Source organism: Amblyomma maculatum, chromosome 1 (genome assembly GCF_055883805.1).
Source record: "Amblyomma maculatum isolate TAMU_Amacu chromosome 1, ASM5588380v1, whole genome shotgun sequence".
Lineage (NCBI taxonomy): Eukaryota > Metazoa > Arthropoda > Arachnida > Ixodida > Ixodidae > Amblyomma > Amblyomma maculatum.
In genome coordinates this window covers 426,633,792-426,652,519 of record NC_139344.1, presented here as the reverse complement: position 1 = coordinate 426,652,519, position 18,728 = coordinate 426,633,792, and the positions used below count along the sequence as shown (strand labels likewise).

The following is an 18,728-nucleotide window of genomic DNA, read 5'->3' as shown; positions in this document are numbered from 1 at the left end:
CGGCAATAGTTCTAAATTTTTTCGCTTCACTCAAGCAGCCAGTGGATTTGAGATATGCGAGGGCTCACTAAGCGTAAACATTGAAAGCATTGAAGGCAGCAGACCATTTTCTAGCAGACCATTTCAGAACTATTTTGTGCTATTTCGACGTGCGACGTCGCCTTTAAGACTTATGCAATTTTCACGTCAAAACGTCACTTTTTCTTTTTTACACGACGGGACGAAAACAACGAAAGCACTTACCATGCACTTACTGCACTGTACCAATTTCAAAGCTCAGTGTGCTAGTAATGAGACGCCGTAGGGGAGAGACGCAGTGCACCGAAACATCCTAAATATGTTGCGTAGCATTGCGAAAGAACTTTTAGCAATCAGATATTGCGTCAACAATGTGACGTCACATGACGCATCTGTATTCTCCCGTGAAAACAAGGCTGTCGTTGTATTGGTTGTATGCACGTAAACGCGGGCCATCGCGAGCGGACGGCCGGTCGGCTGTAGTCCAAGGGTAGTCTGGAGGTTTCGGCTTTGAGGCAGACGGTGGTGCCTCGTTTTTCTCTGTGCCGTTTCCAAACGGTGGGCGCATGACTACGCTCGTCAGAATGTCGTGGGAGTCAATCACCGCTGCGAGGCCTAGAGCGCTTTACAGTTGACGGCGGACCTCGATCGTGGGAAATGCTACTGTGGCTACTTTCATGGCGGACGGACTCGCTCAGGAGTGGCGATGTAAATCGGGGACCCATTTAAGAAATCGGCACCCCGGAAGCGAACAGGAACGGCCATGAACAGCGGGCTCGGCGGCGGCAACACGCTGCGGCGGTCGGCCGCCGTTTCAGCGGACCCGGGCGTCGCGGGCGAGGACGCGGGCGTCGAGTGGCTCTTCGAGATACTGCGCGAGGTGCAGCTGGAGCAGTTCTTCATGAAGATCCGGGACGAGCTGCAGGTGACGCGGCCGCGCCACTTCGACTTCGTCCAGACCGAGGACCTCGAGAAGATCGGCATGGGCAAGCCGGCCGCGCGTCGTCTGCTCGACACGGTCAAGAAGCACCGCGCGTCCCAGTGGAAGCGGAACCTGCTCAACCGGCTGCTTCCCGTGGGCACTAAGGCCCGGGGTGCAGCGTCCTCGCCGGTGCAGCCGCAGGGCCCGGGCCCCGTCGGGACGTCCCCAACCGCGGACCTGAGCGCGCTCACGTGCCTCATCAGTGAGAAAGACGTGACGCTGGCCAGCAAGCTGGGCGACGGCTCCTTCGGCGTCGTCGTGCGCGGCGAGTGGGACGCTCCGGACGGCCGCACCATTCCGGTGGCGGTGAAGATCCTCAAGGAGGATGCTCTGTCGCAGCCGGGAGCCTTCGAGGACTTCATGAAGGAGGTGAACGCCATGCAGCAGCTGCGCCACCCCAACTTGATCCAGCTATTCGGTGTGGTGCTGAGCGCGCCGCTCATGATGGTCACCGAGCTGGCGCCGCTTGGCTCGCTGCGTGACTACCTGCGCAAGCAGTGCCGCAGGTTACCGGTGTCGCGGCTTGTCGAATTCGCCGTGCAGATAGCCACCGGCATGGCCTACCTCGAAGCGCGCCACTTCATTCACCGCGACCTGGCTGCGCGCAACGTGCTGCTAGCCGCGGCCAACACCGTGAAGATCGGCGACTTCGGCCTCATGCGCGCCCTTCCTAGTCACGAGGACTGCTACGTCATGGCCGAACAGAAGAAGGTGCGTCTAACCGTAGCCGCCTCTATTTTGTCCAATCCTCTCTCCTCGCCTTAGATTGACGGCTTTGCGAGCATGAGCTCATGTCTTATGCTACTCTTACAGGTTCTGTTTCTGTATGTGTTGACATATCGTTGCAAATATTATGAATAATTAGGTCAGACGTGTAATAATTGATTTACAAATGTGCGCACACAGATACGTGCTTGAGTATAATTGTGTATAACTGCTGACAAACTCTGTTCTGCTGGTATGGATTATGTGCACTTCACACACCATGCACATAGGTGATGAAGACAACCTGTCTGTGCATGTATTCAATTTTTTTTTTATTTTCTTTTCATAGCACTTGCCATGATGACAGGCCTTGTCCTGTGCTCATGGCATCCGTTGTCACGACTGACTATTGGCGCATTATATTGTTGCCTAAAGCTGTATTCATTTTGTGTCATTAGTGCTTACTGAGGCCACTGATGAGCAGGCGTATTCTGGATGTGTCAAACAGCAAGGAACGTTGAGTGCACTGCCTACACTAAAAGACTAAAAGAAGTGCCTGAAAGCAGCTGCCTCAACCTGAGGCACGGAAGAAAGTCAAACATGCGCGAAAACACTTGGCAGCTACCACCATCTGTGAGCCACCTTTGAGTGTACTGCACCTTTCTTGTAATCTCAACAGTTACTATTGTTGATGAGGTAGGTGGGAATTTTTTCTTTTTTTGGAGGGGGGGCATATGAGCAGCTCTTCAGTAATTGACCGTTTTCAGACAGCCAGGCTTCTGGGCTCATTTTCTCAAATTCAATTCTTATAGCTTTGTTTCCATCGTGACAGTGTAAGCATTACTACAGGAATCATGCTGTTTTGAAATGTCTCATTTCTGCATTTTGTCAACTGGAGTCATCTTGTGAACAGGGTAATGCTCAGCGCACGAAGAGCAAAGTTGACAGGAGTACCAACGGTTGTTAAATAATTTCATTTGAGCACGTAAAGCTGTGCACATAAGTAATACTGACATCTTGTGCATTCCTCCACTTGTATCAGAACCTCTTCTGGCTATGGTAGCTACCCTCAGGGTTCTTTCCAGGCTGCCACTTTGTGGCTCCTTCTTCCTTTACACAACATGTGGGGAGGGAGAATCTTATTTTTCTACATAGTCAATTGCCAGCTGTGGCAGGTGTTTCTCGGAGGCATCAAACCACACCGCCTGTAGACACAATGTTTCTACATGGGCCCCTAAAGCTAACACATTAAAAGCAGAGGAGCAGGCTGCTTAGGTGTTTCTTTTGTGACCAGCTTTCTTCAAGCAGAAAAAGTTTTGTAGTGAAAGCTATACTACTTTCAAGCCGTCGGCCTGGCACCATGGCAGGAGTTGCCACAGTGCCATGCTGCAATAAATGTCTTTTTTACCGCCACCACCTAAAACGCTGGTAAACTTTGATGCATTCAACGGAACGCTGACGTGTTTGATGCAATGCTCTGACGCCCGCAGCCAAAGCTTTCGCTCCACACTCAGTTTAGCAGCGTTGAACCCATGTGATTTTTTATAGTCAGAGGTACAGAAGCATCCAGATCCATGCTTCGTAATAAGATAGTCGTCTATGGTCCCCTTTGTAAGTTCATTTGTAACCTGAAACAGGGCCGTTGTATCATGTAGGATAGGTGCACAGGTAGAAACATGCGAGGGGCCGGAATCATTCGAAATACATCTTGAAAATTATAAAGCCAGATCTTGGCGACACTCAGCACAAATAACAAAAACGCAAAGTCGTTCCTTGTGGTACACACATGATGGTAAGGCCGCACGGCAGCGGCAGCCAGCAGCAGCAAGTAAAAATTGTAAGGGTTTGCGGCAATATTATTTCGGTAGGTATTTGATGCACATGCATGGTAAACTTGCAGTTATTGAAACTTCAATGGATGAAAGATTTTCTGCATTAACCCTTTGACTGTCGAATATCAAAAAAAAATTCACCACCAGAGTCAAATTTTTTTGAACGCTATGCGTTTAGCGCAGTATCCTTACGGCAAAAACAGTCAAAAGGTTAAATATGACCCAAGAATAAATGTGATTTCTTTTGAGGATACCTGTACTTACAGTAGTTTTTTTAAATGTTTTTATTTATGCAAGGTTGCTGATAACATTAGCACGGCATAAAATATTGGCTGAAGGCACTGATATATTTACTTAGTAGAAGAGTAGGTTGGGAAGTAGAAGAGTAGGTTGGAAAAGGTTATCTGGAAAGGGATTAGTTTTCTCAATAGAGTAATGTTATGAATTCGAACTCTAAGGGAATGAAAATAATGTCTCAGTTACACAAAATTCAAGTCATTGAATTGCGACACAAAAAAAATTTTCTTCCAAAAGGCATATTTTGCACCACACCAAATTTATTTGATTAAGAAGTAGGCATATTTAAGTGAAAGATTCTGCTTTGGAATGAAAACCGTGTGGAAGTAATGACTTTGTGCAATTCCGTTATTCTTACTGCATGTTCGATGTCAGGAACGGGAAGGAACTAGTACCACAAAATACTAGTAAGAGCTGGAGCTGCTTTACTAGTCTTAATGCCTACCCTTTCAGAGTACCCTGGTTTGAACCAAACTGCTGGTGGCTACGTTTCGATGGAAGGAAAACGGAGTGGCGTCCGTGTGCTAGGTGATGTCAGTGCGTGTTAAAGAATCTTGGGTGGTCGAAATTACCAGGCCCCTCCACTACGGCATCTCTCATAGCCGCAGTCGTTTTGTGATGTTAAATCCTGCAAGCCGAACCAAACCATGTGAGGGGGCAGAAAAAAAAGTAACTCGTGCATTTTCGGTGCACAGTATTAGTACTTGGTTGGAAGGGAGAGGAAAGTATATTTTTGCATCCAGTGAGTTTTCAAGAAAGGGAATGAGACCAGTGACACGTCGAACAGAGTTCAAAGTGGTATGCAGCTGGGCGTGGTTCGCTGATGTGAGATAGAGAGCCATTAGTGCAGCTTGTAGTGTCAGTTCATCATCATCAGCCTGACTATACCCACTGCCCATATCTCTCCAATTAACCTAGTTCTGTGCTAGCTGCATCCACTTGACCCCTGCGAACACCTTAACCTCATCCGCCCACCTACCTTTCTGCTGCCCCCTGCTATGCTTTCCTTCCCTTGGAATCCAGTTTGTTACCCTAAGCAACCATCGGTTATCCTCTCTTCGCACTACATGTCCTGCCCATGCCCATTTCTTCTTGATTTCCACTAGAATGTCAGTAACTTGAGTTATTTCTTTGATCCACTCTGCACGCTTCCTATCTCTTAAGGTTACCCTACCATTTTTCGTTCCATAGCCCTCTGAGTTGTCCTCAACTAAAGTAGAACCCTCTTGGTTAGCCTCGACGTTTCAGCCCCATAGGTGAGTACAGGTAAGATGCAACTGTTGTATACTTTTCTCTTGAGCGATATCAGTAAGCTGCTAGTCATAATCTGCGAGTGCTTGCCAAATGCGCTCCATCCCAATCTTATTCTTCTTATTTCCTTTTCATGGTCCGGATCTGCGGTTACTACCTGTCCTAAGTAGACATATTCGCCTACTACTTCCAGTGCTTCGCTACTTAACGTAAACTGCTGTTCCTTCCCGAGGCTGTTGAACATTACCTTAGTCTTCTGCATATATTTTTAAGCCTACCTTTGTACTTTTCCTGTCTAGGTCATCAATCATTATTTGCAGTTCATCCCCCGAGTTACTTAGCAAGGCAATGTCATCAGCAAATCGCAGATTACTGAGGTATTCTCCATCTACCCTTATCCCTAACTGCTCGCATTGCAAGTCTCTGAATACTTCCTCTAAGCAAGCTGCGAATAGTATTGGGGAGATCGTGTCTCCTTGCCTAACACCTTTCTTTACGGGAATTTTGTTACTTTCTTTATGCCGGACTATGGTTGCTGTGCAGCCACTATATATATCTTCCAGCACTTTCACATACGGCTCGTCTACCCCCTTATTTTGCAGTGCCTGCATCACCTCCGAGGTTTCTACTGAGTCAAATGCTTTTTTTTGTAATCAATGGATGCTGTGTCAGTTCATGCATTACCACAAACCTGACATGTTGGACCTTGGCCAGCAGTCTTTTGCATGCTAGGAGCATTGGAGCAGAACACGATGTTTGAATCTAGTGAAATGAATTGACTTTGCAGTGCCAATAAAGTGGATTTAAAACACGTTGAAAATGTGCGCTACCTACCAAAATATTTAAATTTGTCTAAATTACTCAACAGTGAGCATCATTTGAGTTTGAATTGTATGAGACAACTGGGGCATAAGGAAAGGTGTGACTACGGACTATTTCTTTGTCACATAGAAACAGCAGATTGCAGTCATGAATGTGGATGGAGCTTCACTGCAGTTTTATTGTATCTGACCGCAGATCGCACTGATGCATTTCTCTGTATCTGTGTACCGTCTCTACACTGTCTTCTTGACTTATGTTTACCCCGACACTCGTGTGCAGGTACCGTTCCCATGGTGTGCCCCAGAGAGTCTCAAGTCGCGCCACTTTTCACACGCCAGTGACACGTGGATGTTTGGCGTCACGCTGTGGGAGACATTCAGCTTTGGGCAGGAACCTTGGGTGGGGTTGAGTGGGGCCCAAATCCTGCAGCGCATTGACCAACTGGGTGAGCGGCTTCCACAACCCGAGGCCTGCCCCGGGGATGTCTACCAGCTGATGCTGCAGTGCTGGGCACATGCACCGGCCGACCGGCCAACCTTCCCTGCCCTCAAGGACTTCCTTCTTGAGGCGCGGCCGCCCGTCCTGCGGGCACTTCGATCTGTTCAGGTCTGTGCTGCTCTTGTTTAGCTGTTGCACCTTTCTAGCCACAACTTCTGCTGCGATCCTGTGCGCCAATGAGTTTAATGTTCATAAGATCAGTTCTCTGATGTTCATAATATCAGTTCTTAAATTCTTACTAGCTTGTAAGCCATGAAGACCAGGGCTCTCAAACTGGACTTCATGGAGCTCTTAATAACTAAGAATAAGTTTACAAAATCAAGATGACCATGCATGGCCCAGCAAAATTAATGATGACTCAAAATTTAACCCATCAAAGCTAAAAATGACGAAGCGTGACGGAAATATTAAAGATGATTGGAAATCGCTCGGCACATCAGATGAAAATACTGAGCGTAGATTCCACCATATATAGTTAAACCTCATTAATACGTACCCACATACCAAGTAGTTGCGGTTAAAATGTAGTTGTGAGAATTCCCCGGCTTAGCCACCATTGGAACCCATGTATTGGCTGACCGCTTAAAACGTAGTGGCTCACGAAGTGTCTACCGCTTAAAGGGGTCATGCCACGGTCGTCTAATAAATTACCGTTTTATTGTCTGGAAGATAATACTGGACCTTATTATTCTATTTCTTAAATTTGGGCGCTCTAGATGCATTCCTTGTTTCGAAATAAGTGGCTGAAGGTGACACCGCGAAGCTCCTCTCACCGACAACGGTCGCCATGTTGAAATGCTTGGTGATGTCACAGAGCGCCGCCGGCCACCGCATCGTCTGCTGCTGTGCCGGCACCGATAAGCTGCCGATACACTGTACTGTGTTCGAGCTTCCTAACGTGACTCCCAATAAGTGTAGTCAGCATGTTTCTGAAAACAGAACACAGACTGCAGTGAAGCACGATTTAGTTCTTGCCCAGACATCCATCTTCGGTGCGACTGCCGCCATCGTACTGCCCCCACCGCTGTAAACACCGCCGTGCTGGCCGTGCCTTCCACTCAAGTCGTTTGCGCCAGTGATATTACAGCGAATCCCTTGCGTCAGCGTCAGAAAAGGCGTCGCTGAAAATAATCATTTCCTTTACTACGAAACAGGTTGACAGTAAAGAAGTTTCATGATCGAGTGGTTCATTTACTAAAGCGCCATCCGCTGCGGCTTCACTTCGAAGTGATTTAGGCCTAGCGACGATTAGGGAGAAGCAGACAGCCAGAGCGCCGTCGTTCTTCGCTCTCGCGGGCGCTGTTGCTGTAAGCTTGCGGCGCTGTAAGCCTCTTGAGCTTATCGTCTACTTTCATGATGCGGCTAGGGCCTAATTTGGGTCCGTCAACGAATAGCTTAAACTATACCGTATTTACTCGCATAATGCTCGCACTTTTTTTCGCAGAAAATTGATGCTAAGTTGGGGGTGCGATAATTATGCGTGGAAAATTTCGAGCAAATGTTTTGGAGCGCTAAAAGCAAATTTAAATAGGTGCGAATCGGGATTCTTAGGTCAGCAATTGTAAATATAACCATAACATTACTTTCAAGCACAACTTACCCTTGTTATAAAAGTACAGGGTCACCAAAAGCACAAATTGCTAAAGCACTTTATTTACCGTATGCAGCCTCATCATCACTCCCCGCGTTCCATAGTATAATGCTCACAGCTGACCATACAGTTCTACTCTCAATCAGAGACTTGATCCGAGTCCGTATCGACACTGCAATCGCTGTCTCCAGTAGCGCACTATGCAGAACTCGTTGACGCCGAAGTGCCTGCTAGCAGCGCGGTTGCTATGCTGTAGCCCGTACTCGAAAGCTTTCAGCTTAAAAGCAGCTGTATAACTTGTGTACCGCCCTACCACAATGCGGTACCAAGAACACGGTAGGCGGAACAAAGCAAGTAAAACGGACGGAACGAAGGAACAATGACAACGAGACGCGGAGACACCTCGCAAAATGGCGACTGTGAGCATCATGGAGGTAAAAAAGAACAAAAGAGCATAACCGATGATGATGATACACCTGAGCACGCTATTGCCACCTAGTAGCACGTGCACACGAGGCCAGCTAGGTCAGTAGCGCTCCAAAGATGGCGCCTGTTACTACTAGCAGACGACTCTCGCGGTGGTAATATTGGTGGTGCCATGATTATGCGAGGAAAAAAAAACTGATTTTTGAAGCCCAATTTTGGGGGTGCGAGTATTATGCGAGTAAATGCGGTATGCTGCCATGACGGGACAGCAGGGTAGTGGGTGCCTCGACGTAGTGCACCGCGCCTAATATGTTACGCTGCTGCGCTGTCGGGCGGTACCCGAAGATTGTTGAAAAGTGCTGTCGGACGGCGCTATATACATTGTTTGTGCATTTTGTGTGTTGCTTTTCAGGCGTGTTTCAGTGTAAAATGTATATGCTGTTCAAGCGGGTCAGATCGTGCGCCTTTCGTATTCGGGCGCCGATGCGCACCTGAATCCCGTCCACAGATGCCGCTATTCCCTAGCTTAATCATCATCATCATCATCATCAGCCTGATTATACCCACTGCAGGGCGAAGGCCTCTCCCATATTTCTCCACTTAACCCGGTTCTGTGCAAGCTGCATCCACTTGACCCCTGCGAACTTCTTAATCTCATCCGCCCACCTAACTTTCTGCCGCCCCCTGCTACGCTTTCCTTCCCTTGGAATCCAGTTTGTTACCCTTAGCGACCATCGGTTATCCTCTCTTCGCACTACATGTCCTGCCCATGTCCATTTCTTCTTCTTAATTTCTACTAGAATGTCGGTAACTTGAGTTATTTCTCTGACCCACTCTGCATGCTTTCTATCTCTTAATGTTACCCCTACCATTTTTCGTTCCATAGCCCTCTGGGTTGTTCTCAACTTAAGTAGAACTCTCTTGGTTAGCCTCCACGTTTCAGCCCCATAGGTGAGTACAGGCAAGATGCAACTGTTGTATACTTTCCTCTTGAGCGATACCGGTAAGCTGCTAGTCATAATCTGCGAGTGCTTGCCAAATGCGCTCCATCCCGATCTTATTCTTCTTGTTATTTCCTTTTCATGGTCCGGATCTGCGGTTACTACCTGTCCTAAGTAGACATATTCGTCCACTACTTCCAGTATTTCGCTACCTAATGCAAACTGCTGTTCCTTCCCGAGGCTGTTGAACATTACCTTAGTCCTCTGCATATTGATTTTCAAGCCTATCTTTCTACTTTTCTTGTCCAGGTCATCAATCATTATTTGCAGTTCATCCCCCGAGTTGCTTAGCAAGGCAATGTCATCAGCAAATCGCAGATTACTGAGGTATTCTCCATCTACCCTTATCCCTAACTGCTCCCATTCCAAGTCTCTGAATACTTCCTCTAAACAAGCTGCGAATAGTACTGGGGAGATTGTGTCTCCTTGCCTAACACCTTTCTTTATAGGAATTAAAAGCGCTAACAGAGATCGACGAGTTTGTGGTAACTTTGGTAAGCGGCATGACTACTGTTTGGCTGACATTACTGTGGCTTCGCTTAACTGCGGTTTACGCTGCTCGTGCACAGAACATGGAGCAGACGACTCGGCGGAGGCCTATGTCATCACCGGCTGCGCTGGTTGCCAGATCAGCAAGTTGTTCACGAAGAAAAGAAAATGCTAGTTTTAAAAATATCTGCAGCTCTGATACAGCTGAAAACTTTAAGGTTAGTTGCTACGCAGATCAGAAATAAGATGCAATAAACAGTTTATGGTCTGTAAATTTATTCATTTATTCAAATACCTCACGGGCTCTGACTGGAGTATTATATGAGGAGGGTTACATAACTGGTGTGCAAAACAGAAGCAAGTAGAAGATGGTTATTATAACATCGTTATTTTCAAATCGTTATCGTTATACAATGGCAAACAACTAACAAGAAAAGAGAATAAATTTGAAAAACATACTTCAGAACAAAATGCTGCTTATATTTTCTTTGAAAATAATATAATCTGAAATGTGAACAATGCTGTCAGGAAGGCTATTCCGATGAACGATTGCATGGGGCAAGGCTGATGAGTTGAATGCAGTGGTCCTTCCCGAAAGGTGTTTAAAACTGAGGTGATTAGCAATCGGTGAGATGTGTGGTCTAGTTTTGTAAGAGGTAGTGTGAAGGAATGATGGCTGTAGACAATTTTATGGAAGAGGCAGATAAGTGCTATTGGTCTGCACGATTCTAAGGATGGAAGGGATAACGATGCCTTAATGTTAGTTATGCTGGAATGTCGGCAATAGTTGCAAGCAATGAAACGAGCGGCACAATTTTGCACGCGCTCTGGGGAATGAATTAAGTAGTGTTGGTGGGGTGACCAAATGAAAGATGCATATTCAAGTTGAGGGCGGAGAAATGTCACGACCCCTTTAATGCGTACCCGCCGTTGCAATTTTGCTGACTTTGCTGCGACGTGAAACTTAAGAGGTTTTAATAAAAATCGAAGATGTTTTTTTTTTTTTAAGTGGAATTAAAGTTGTCTCCTTTTGTACTATTTTCGAACTTTGGCCGAATTTGGTGCGTAGTGGAGAAGACACCTAACAGTGTAGAGCCTCAAATTTCGCCTGAAATTAAGAACATAGGCTTCATGATTAAGACAAAAAATTTTAGTGTCAAAAACTGAATTTTTCGTGCTAGAATTTAGGATTGAAAATCAACTTTTTTTGCAGCGCTTAGCTCCTAGAGCAAAGCTTGCGAGTTTTTTCACTAAAATAATTGCAGCATGCTTCTTTGCTGTGCGGATATCGATATTAGTATCACTGGTCTGGGTGAGGGTTGCAGCCATTGACAGCTATTGCTGTAAAACAGGGATGCCACTATGGTTAATCTTTTCCCAGACTCTGACAGAGGTCTACACAGTTGTTCTGCATGACCTTGTGTTGTGCGTGGCTGTGAGCCCCATCGCTCTCGTTCCCCTTTCCCCCGGTGGCATCAGGAAAACGGTCGGCTGGAGCTGGAGCCGGGCGACCTGTTGGAGGTGCTGGATGGGCGGCCTGAGCACCACTGGTGGCGGGGTCAGAATCAGCGCACCTTCCGTATTGGCCAGTTCCCCCGCAGCGCCTGCGAGTCCCTTTCAGGCGTCAGCCCTCGTGATATCAGCCGTCCGCTCCGAAACAGGTGGGGGTGCTTGAGTGGCTACTTCGCTAATCCTTGGTCGTTCTCTCTGTTTCTCTAGCGGAACTGTTCTAGGAGAACAGGGCAAACCACTTATACAGTTTTGTTCGTATCGTTGGTTGTTTTTGCTTTCTTATTCAATATTTTCCAATGATTTCATCCATTTATTTATAAATTGCAATGCAGTGCTAAAATACATACTGCGTCTTTGACTTTGATATCCCTCAACAGACTTGTCTGAGTAAATGTATGGCAGCATTTGTACACTTAGTCAAGGCTGAGAGTTTTTGATTCACTTTTAAAAATAAGTTCAGAGGCTTTAGGGTTCAGGCAAATTTTGATTTTGCACTAAATCAGCATTTTGCCATTTCTTATGCAAACCACATGCGAAGAATGCACTGTAGAATAAGGCATGTAAAATGTTCCTGAAAGAAGTTTTCAAATAAAGATTTCTTCAGAAATGAGGTGACGTCCTTCTGGAGTTGAAGGTTGGATTTATCTGTGCCTATAGACCTTATGTAAAATCTGGCGCCCATTGTGCTGACGGCGGGCGTTTCCGCCATGTTGGGGGATTTCATAAACTGCAGTATATGGTAGAACGGGACTAGCAATGCGCAAGTTGGCCTTTATTGTCATAAAAGGTGCTCAAATATTTCTCTGTACCTTGCTGTACACAAAACTTAACTAAAAATGACAAGGAAAAGAAGGTGAGGGTGCTAGCTTCGTGCAAGTTTTTTTGCCAGGAGCATGACGAGACACCAGCGGGAAGCAGCTTGCATGCGTTGAGCGCTTTTCGAGAGATAATAATTCGATGGAAGAAGTTAGATTGCAGAAAAAGGCCCAATACTGAGCTGTTAGCACTCCTATCTGCTGGCAGTTATGGCGCACTCCGTCGGTCATCTAGTAGTTTCTCAAGCGGAATTAGCTTTTGCATCTGCCGCTCGGCTTCATGGGTCCGCTTTTTATCCTTAACATTTGGTTTGCTTTGATGCAAGTCGTACGCATTCTTCCGTTTGCAAAGGGTCATAGCTTCACGTAAACCTACTTTCAGTAAGTACCATACGTGGTAGGCAGCGTAAATTGATCATTTACTGCTCGTTGTCACGTTTTGGTTTTCGCCTACTTAACGAAGATCGAATTTTCCAAGCGGAATTGTTGGAGCGATTGTGTGTACCGACAGAGCAGCATCAACAGTCATGGTAGGGCCGTCACTCCACGGAGTGCCTAGCATCGTGTGATGCAGAAATGCAAGCAGCAGCGAAAATTATTGGGTCCTTTTTTCAATGCGCCGAAGCTACATATAGCTATAAGGGGCGCAGTAGTAGAAGGCTATGGATAAATTTTGACCATGTAGGGTTCTTTAACGTGCCACTCAGGCATTTTTGTTTTTCACTTTCATCAGAAAAATGACCGCTGCGGCCGGGATTGAGCCCATGTCATTTGGCTAAGCAGCACAGTTCCTTTGACTTGCCTTGAATATTTTGGAATTGGCATGCTTCACCAAGTTATGCTCATTATCGAGTGTGTGATCATGATATGGTGTTGCCTATGCAGTGTGGTCGCGAACGCCTCACCATAACCTCAACTACAGTCGAACCGGGATGTATCGAACTTGAAGGGGATCGCGAAATAGTTCGATATATCGATAATTCGATATGCAGAAATCACCTTGTGATGGCACTTACGATGCGAAAAAACGATACCGTATTTGACGCGTAACCAACCCACTCGCATAATGAACCCACTCTCCACTTTTGCACCCAAGAATTTGAAAAAAGAAAAAAGCATTAAGGCCAGCTCGCTCACATGCAAGCGATTGAGCAATCTCAGCGACAAGCGGCAGCGACAGAGCGAAAAATTTCAAACTTGTTGAACTGTGTCCCTCTCTTCACTCGAGCCACCGCGGCAGCTCAAAACAAGGTTTCTGTGTCGCCGCGGCAGAAATCGTGAGCATTTTTGCTTGCATGTCGATGGCGCGCGTCACTCCGTTTCGGTCATCTCATCCACAGCTCATTTCTTGGCATCATGCCAAGATGCTGCGCAGTGATAACGTCAGGGCACGTTCATTTTTTGATAGCTCCTGTGGTGGCGGCGAGGAGCGAACTTGGCTGAGTGCCCGTGATGGCTTGATTGCACAAGCCTGGTTCGATTTATCACGCCGCGCTTGGAGCGGGCGTCATGATTGCAGCAGTTGACTGCATGCTTTTGTTGATTCGTACATGCAAGGATAAACGACTCCCGCAAAAAAAAAAAAATTGACGCTTCTTAACATCCACAGCCGCCATATCTTACGGTACGCCGCACGTACAGCACAACGATAAGGATGGATGACTCTCGCAAAAAAAAAAAAAAAAAAAAAGAAACAAAGAGAGAGAGAGAGATCTGCTGCTTCATAACGTCCGCCGGTGCCATAGCCACGTCGGCCGCCGCACGCAGAGGGTTTACAACACACGCTGGAGAAAGCGTCCGTCATCTGTTTGAAAACGGGCTGAGCTGGCTTAGCGTATGCGTAGCACGTGCTAAAGAAGAGAGATAGCTCGGCGAAAGAATGGGCACACCCACGCACATGGCTTGCAGTCATGTGCTGGTGCTCGGGAAACGATAACTGCAGATGCGCGTACCTTTGGGGAATGGGCGCGGCGCTGCCCAGACCAGCCGTCGCTGAACCGTCTCTTCTCATTCCTTCCGCACGTGGCTTGAAAACGTCACGCGGCAAGCGGCCAAGGGTGATGCGATCGTCTTTTTATTTATTTATTTATTTGAAAATACCTTACAGGCCCATTAGGCATTGTGTAAGGGGGACATAAAAATCTATACAGTGCAATATATACATAAAATGTAAGGAAACAGGCAAAAAATGCAAAGGTATTTAATATATGAACAAACAAAATAGTACAACGTGGAAATTATTATATCATTAAGAAAAATAAATACGCGATACAGATTAAAGCACAATGGTACACACACAGATTAAGCGTAATAAAAAGCAAGCGGCACACAGTGCCTCGAATGGCGCTTAAAAAAAAAAAAAATGGTAAGGGAAAAAAAAAAAAAAACGGAAAGAGTACACAGGCAAACACAAGTAAATAAAACCCATCAAGACATTTAACAGCTGCAACAAATTTAATAAAAATGTATATATAAGACAAATAAGGCAAAATGAAGGTTCAGTGATATAATGTGATAAGCTGGCGATGGAACGCTTCTAGATTAGGAAGAGAAGCGATAATGTCTGGCAGGTTATTCCATAATCTGATGGCTCGTGGAAGTGCTGATGAGTTGAAGGCTAATGTGTCACCATATATTCTTGTAAAACTGAGGTGATTGTGCAATCTTTTGGACGTGTGGGATGGAACATCGAGGTGAAGCGGACAGGATCGATTGGGGTATACATACTTGTGAAATAGTGTTAGGAGGGCGATGTCGCGGCGTGTACCTAAGGATTCTAACGAAAGGTTACTTTTAATCACAGTGACACTTGAATGGTAGTTATAGTTTCGAGATATGAATTGTGCTGCCCTATTTTGGATGGATTCTATTGCGGTGATCATGTTGTTATGATAGGGAGACCAAATGGATGAAGCAAATTCAAGTTGTGGATGAACAAAAGTAAGCTAAGCTAGTTTACGAATATTAGCAGGAGAATTCCTGAGATTACGTCGTAGGTACCCTAATGACTTTGAGGCGGCAGCGCATATGGATGTAATATGGAAGGACCATGAAAGATCAGAGGAAAGATTAACGCCGAGGTATTTGTAATGGGATACGACAGTCAGTAAATCGTCTTGAATGTGGTATGGAAAGCTGGAATTGTTTCGTTTGTGGCTAAATGATATTATTTTGCACTTCGATACGTTAAGGGTCATTAACCATGAGTTGCACCATTCGTTAATAAGAAGCAGATCTGATTGGAGCGCCAGGTGGTCATCAGAAGATTTAATGGGGCGATAGATGATGCAATAATCCGCGAAAATTCGCATACAAGAGGATATATTAGTAGGTAAATCATTTATATAAATAAGAAATAATAAAGGTCCGAGCACGCTACCTTGCGGCACACCGGAGATAACAGGGGAAAGATTAGAGCACAGATTGTTAACAAATACGAACTGTTGACGATGCGAAAGGAAGTTACGAAGCCATGTTAAAGTTAACGAGTCTAGACGGAGTGATGATAATTTTGAAATCAGGCGGCAGTGAGCTACCCGGTCGAAAGCTTTGGCGAAGTCAAGGAATATACAATCAGTTTGAAGGCTTTCATTCATATGGAAATGCAAGTCAGTTGTTAGTTCGAACAACTGTGTTTCGCAGGAATGACCCTTCCTAAATCCAGAAAAAGTTGTTCTGCTCAAGATGACTCAAAACGTGAGGTGAAATTATGTGTTCAAGCATTTTACAACAGATGCATGTGAGAGATATTGGACGATAATTTTCAGCTGAAGTTTTGTTTCCTGCTTTAAAAATCGGTATTATTTTGGCTATCTTCCAATCTGCGGGCAGCAATCCACTAGTTAAAGATTGATGAAAAATATGAAATAAAATTTTACTAGAGATTGAAATGGTGTTCTTTAAGATTTTAGAATTAATGCCGTCAACACCAGCTGAAGTAGATACCTTAAGGTTATTTATGAGAGAGATGATACCTTCCTCAGTTATTTCAATGGGTGTTATGTAGCGGCAATTAATGTCGGGTACCTCCGGTAGGTTAGAGCTGTCTTCGGAAGAGAATACAGATGAAAAGTATGTGTTGAATATTGCTGGACATTTAATATCTGAAACTGGAATGTTGTTACATTGTAGAGATATGGAACCTCCACCCCGATCTGGACATATGTTTCCAAAACTTTTTGGGATTAGTTTTTATAAGGGAAGGAAGGTCGTGTGAAAAGTACTTATCTTTCGCGGAGGATAAGGCGGAGCAATATGTTTTTAGTGTGTCACTGTACTTATTCCAAGCAGAACTGGTGCACGCACGCTTAGCAGTCTGATATAACTGCTTTTTCTTATTTCGCAGTTGCTTAAGCCTCCTGGTAAACCAAGGATTGGATTTATCTTTAGTTATTTTGAATACAGGAACAAACTAGCCAACCAGAGATGAAACCTTATCTCTAAAGAGTACCCAGTTTTCTTCAACACAGTGGCTGTTGATGTATGGTAGAAATGTATTATAGAAAAATATTTCAAGTTCTGTGTTGATAGCTGTGAAATTTGCTTTATTATAATCGTGAATCTTTTTAGTCACATAGCCCATAAACGGAACTGGAATGTCAATACTTAATTGAAGTAAATGGTGATCGCTGAAACCATTATAATGTGTTATTTCTTTTATCGTATCTGGTGCCGTTGTGAGTATCAGGTCTAATATGTTAGTGTCGCGGGGAAGGCACACTTTCCAGTGCGTGTTGCGGAGTTCGATATATTGAACGACCGGTGAAATTGAGTTCGATATATGACTCGGCTTTCCTATAGACAAGCGTCAGCCCGTGACGTCAGCGGAGATGCGGTGGCGCTGGCGACAGCAGTGACTTTCGTGGTGTAGGCAAAAGCGCGGGCCGTCTGCAATGGATGCGCGGCGATTGCTGTGTTTTCGGGCATAATTCCCAATATTTCTACGAGCTGTGGTGCGGTTGATTGCGCCACGAGGCACAAAAAGCAAAGTGGCACTTGTTTTAACATGTTTCTTGCGGTAGAATAAAGATGAGAGTGAAGGGCAGCGGCATTGAGCGCGACAAGTAGACTCTTCGGTGACGGATTGCCTTCGCGGCTAACATATATATGCGTTGCAGTTCTTCACCGAAACTAGATCAGTTCGTTTGCAACCCTTAATTATCATGATTGCTTTTCGGCAGCACGACGAATAGCGCAAGAACAAACGCCTGCAGCTCGTGCCCATTTTGATATGCTATTAAGTTGTAAGAAGTTCAGACGCGATATATTCCGTGTGCGTATGATCCCGCAGGGAAGCTGCACTGTGAGTTCTATTCACTTGCAGTGCTGCCCGTGCATATGTTCACACAGAAAGGACACAAACGCTGCTGTGAAGGTAATTGCAATTACTTTAAGCGCGGTCACTCCAGTACGATATTGCTGGCTATAACAGGCCCGGACCTGTAAAGTATAGCTTTTCTCTGTTTGTACTTTCACGAGTTTCAACCAGTCTCTTCATCACCGGTTCTATAGTATACATTGTTATGATCCGGGCAGTCCCGCAGCATTATTTCTCATTTCTAAATTTTATCTTTGGAGGTCATTATAAGATCCTGACGAACGAATTAAATATCCACGTACAATCTAGCTCTGATCGAGCAGGATATTTAAGTATATATGGTACATGAAGTTTAATGTCCCAAAGAGGAATCGACTATGAGGGGTGCAATATAATAAGCAGAATAAGATGATGCGCATTTGAATAAAAAATTTCCATGTACATTAAAAAAAAGCTCAGCAGATCACGCAAACTCTGCAAGCGATCGTGAAGAATGTTTCATCTGCACTCATGCGTCTCTCCTATAGAGCAAAGAGAACAAAATGAGAGCTTTCGTACTGGCATTCATGTACATATTAACCTGTGAATGACCTTGCTACATCTGTAAGATGAGATAGACATCAACGTCTTTTTTATCGGGCAGGCGAAAACAAGTTGGCAGTGCACTTTGCCAACATGTTAAAAAGATCTAAAAGATTGAGTTCTTCTTTTTAGATACGAAATTCTATGACTTAAGTTGCCGGTAAAGTGAGCTAGAAATGTGATTTCTAGTTTACTTTATATAGTTGCCGATAATATTGTTCTTTAGAGTGAGTGCTTGAAGCAACAGAAATTTGGCAGTCAATAGATTCGTCATATGAAAAACACACTTCCAGTCATTCATATTGTCGTCCTCCTTGCATGCGCTAGGAATAGGCCTGGGAGTTGAACAGGGTTGACTATTAGTCTTTCTTATACATTGCGCTTTCTCGTTTTTATTTAACTTAATCACTCACGGCCGTCGCCTACGTACCGCAGCCGCGCGCTGTTGAGGCCACGGAGAAGGAAGCCAATGCAGCGCTCTTCGCCAAGTAATTCTAGCTGTAATCGGCTGATAATGTGCGGAAATACTTTCCAGGCATAAACCAATCTATTTCTACGTATAAGCGAAGCTTACGTTTCAATATATTCGC

General features: G+C 45.2%; 1 protein-coding gene across 1 annotated transcript in view; it reads left to right on the top strand.

Annotated features, from left to right (window-relative positions):
• The first annotated feature begins 386 nt into the window (after nucleotides 1–386).
• The window catches only part of Ack (activated Cdc42 kinase), a 61,850-nt gene continuing 43,508 nt past the window's right edge, over nucleotides 387–18,728 (top strand). Inside the window, exons 1-3 of the mRNA XM_084599328.1 lie at nucleotides 387–1,711; nucleotides 6,187–6,513; nucleotides 11,392–11,573. Of these exons, the coding sequence (XP_084455454.1) occupies nucleotides 782–1,711; nucleotides 6,187–6,513; nucleotides 11,392–11,573 (1,439 nt within the window). The 5' untranslated portion in view covers nucleotides 387–781. The remainder of the gene's footprint in view (nucleotides 1,712–6,186; nucleotides 6,514–11,391; nucleotides 11,574–18,728) is intronic.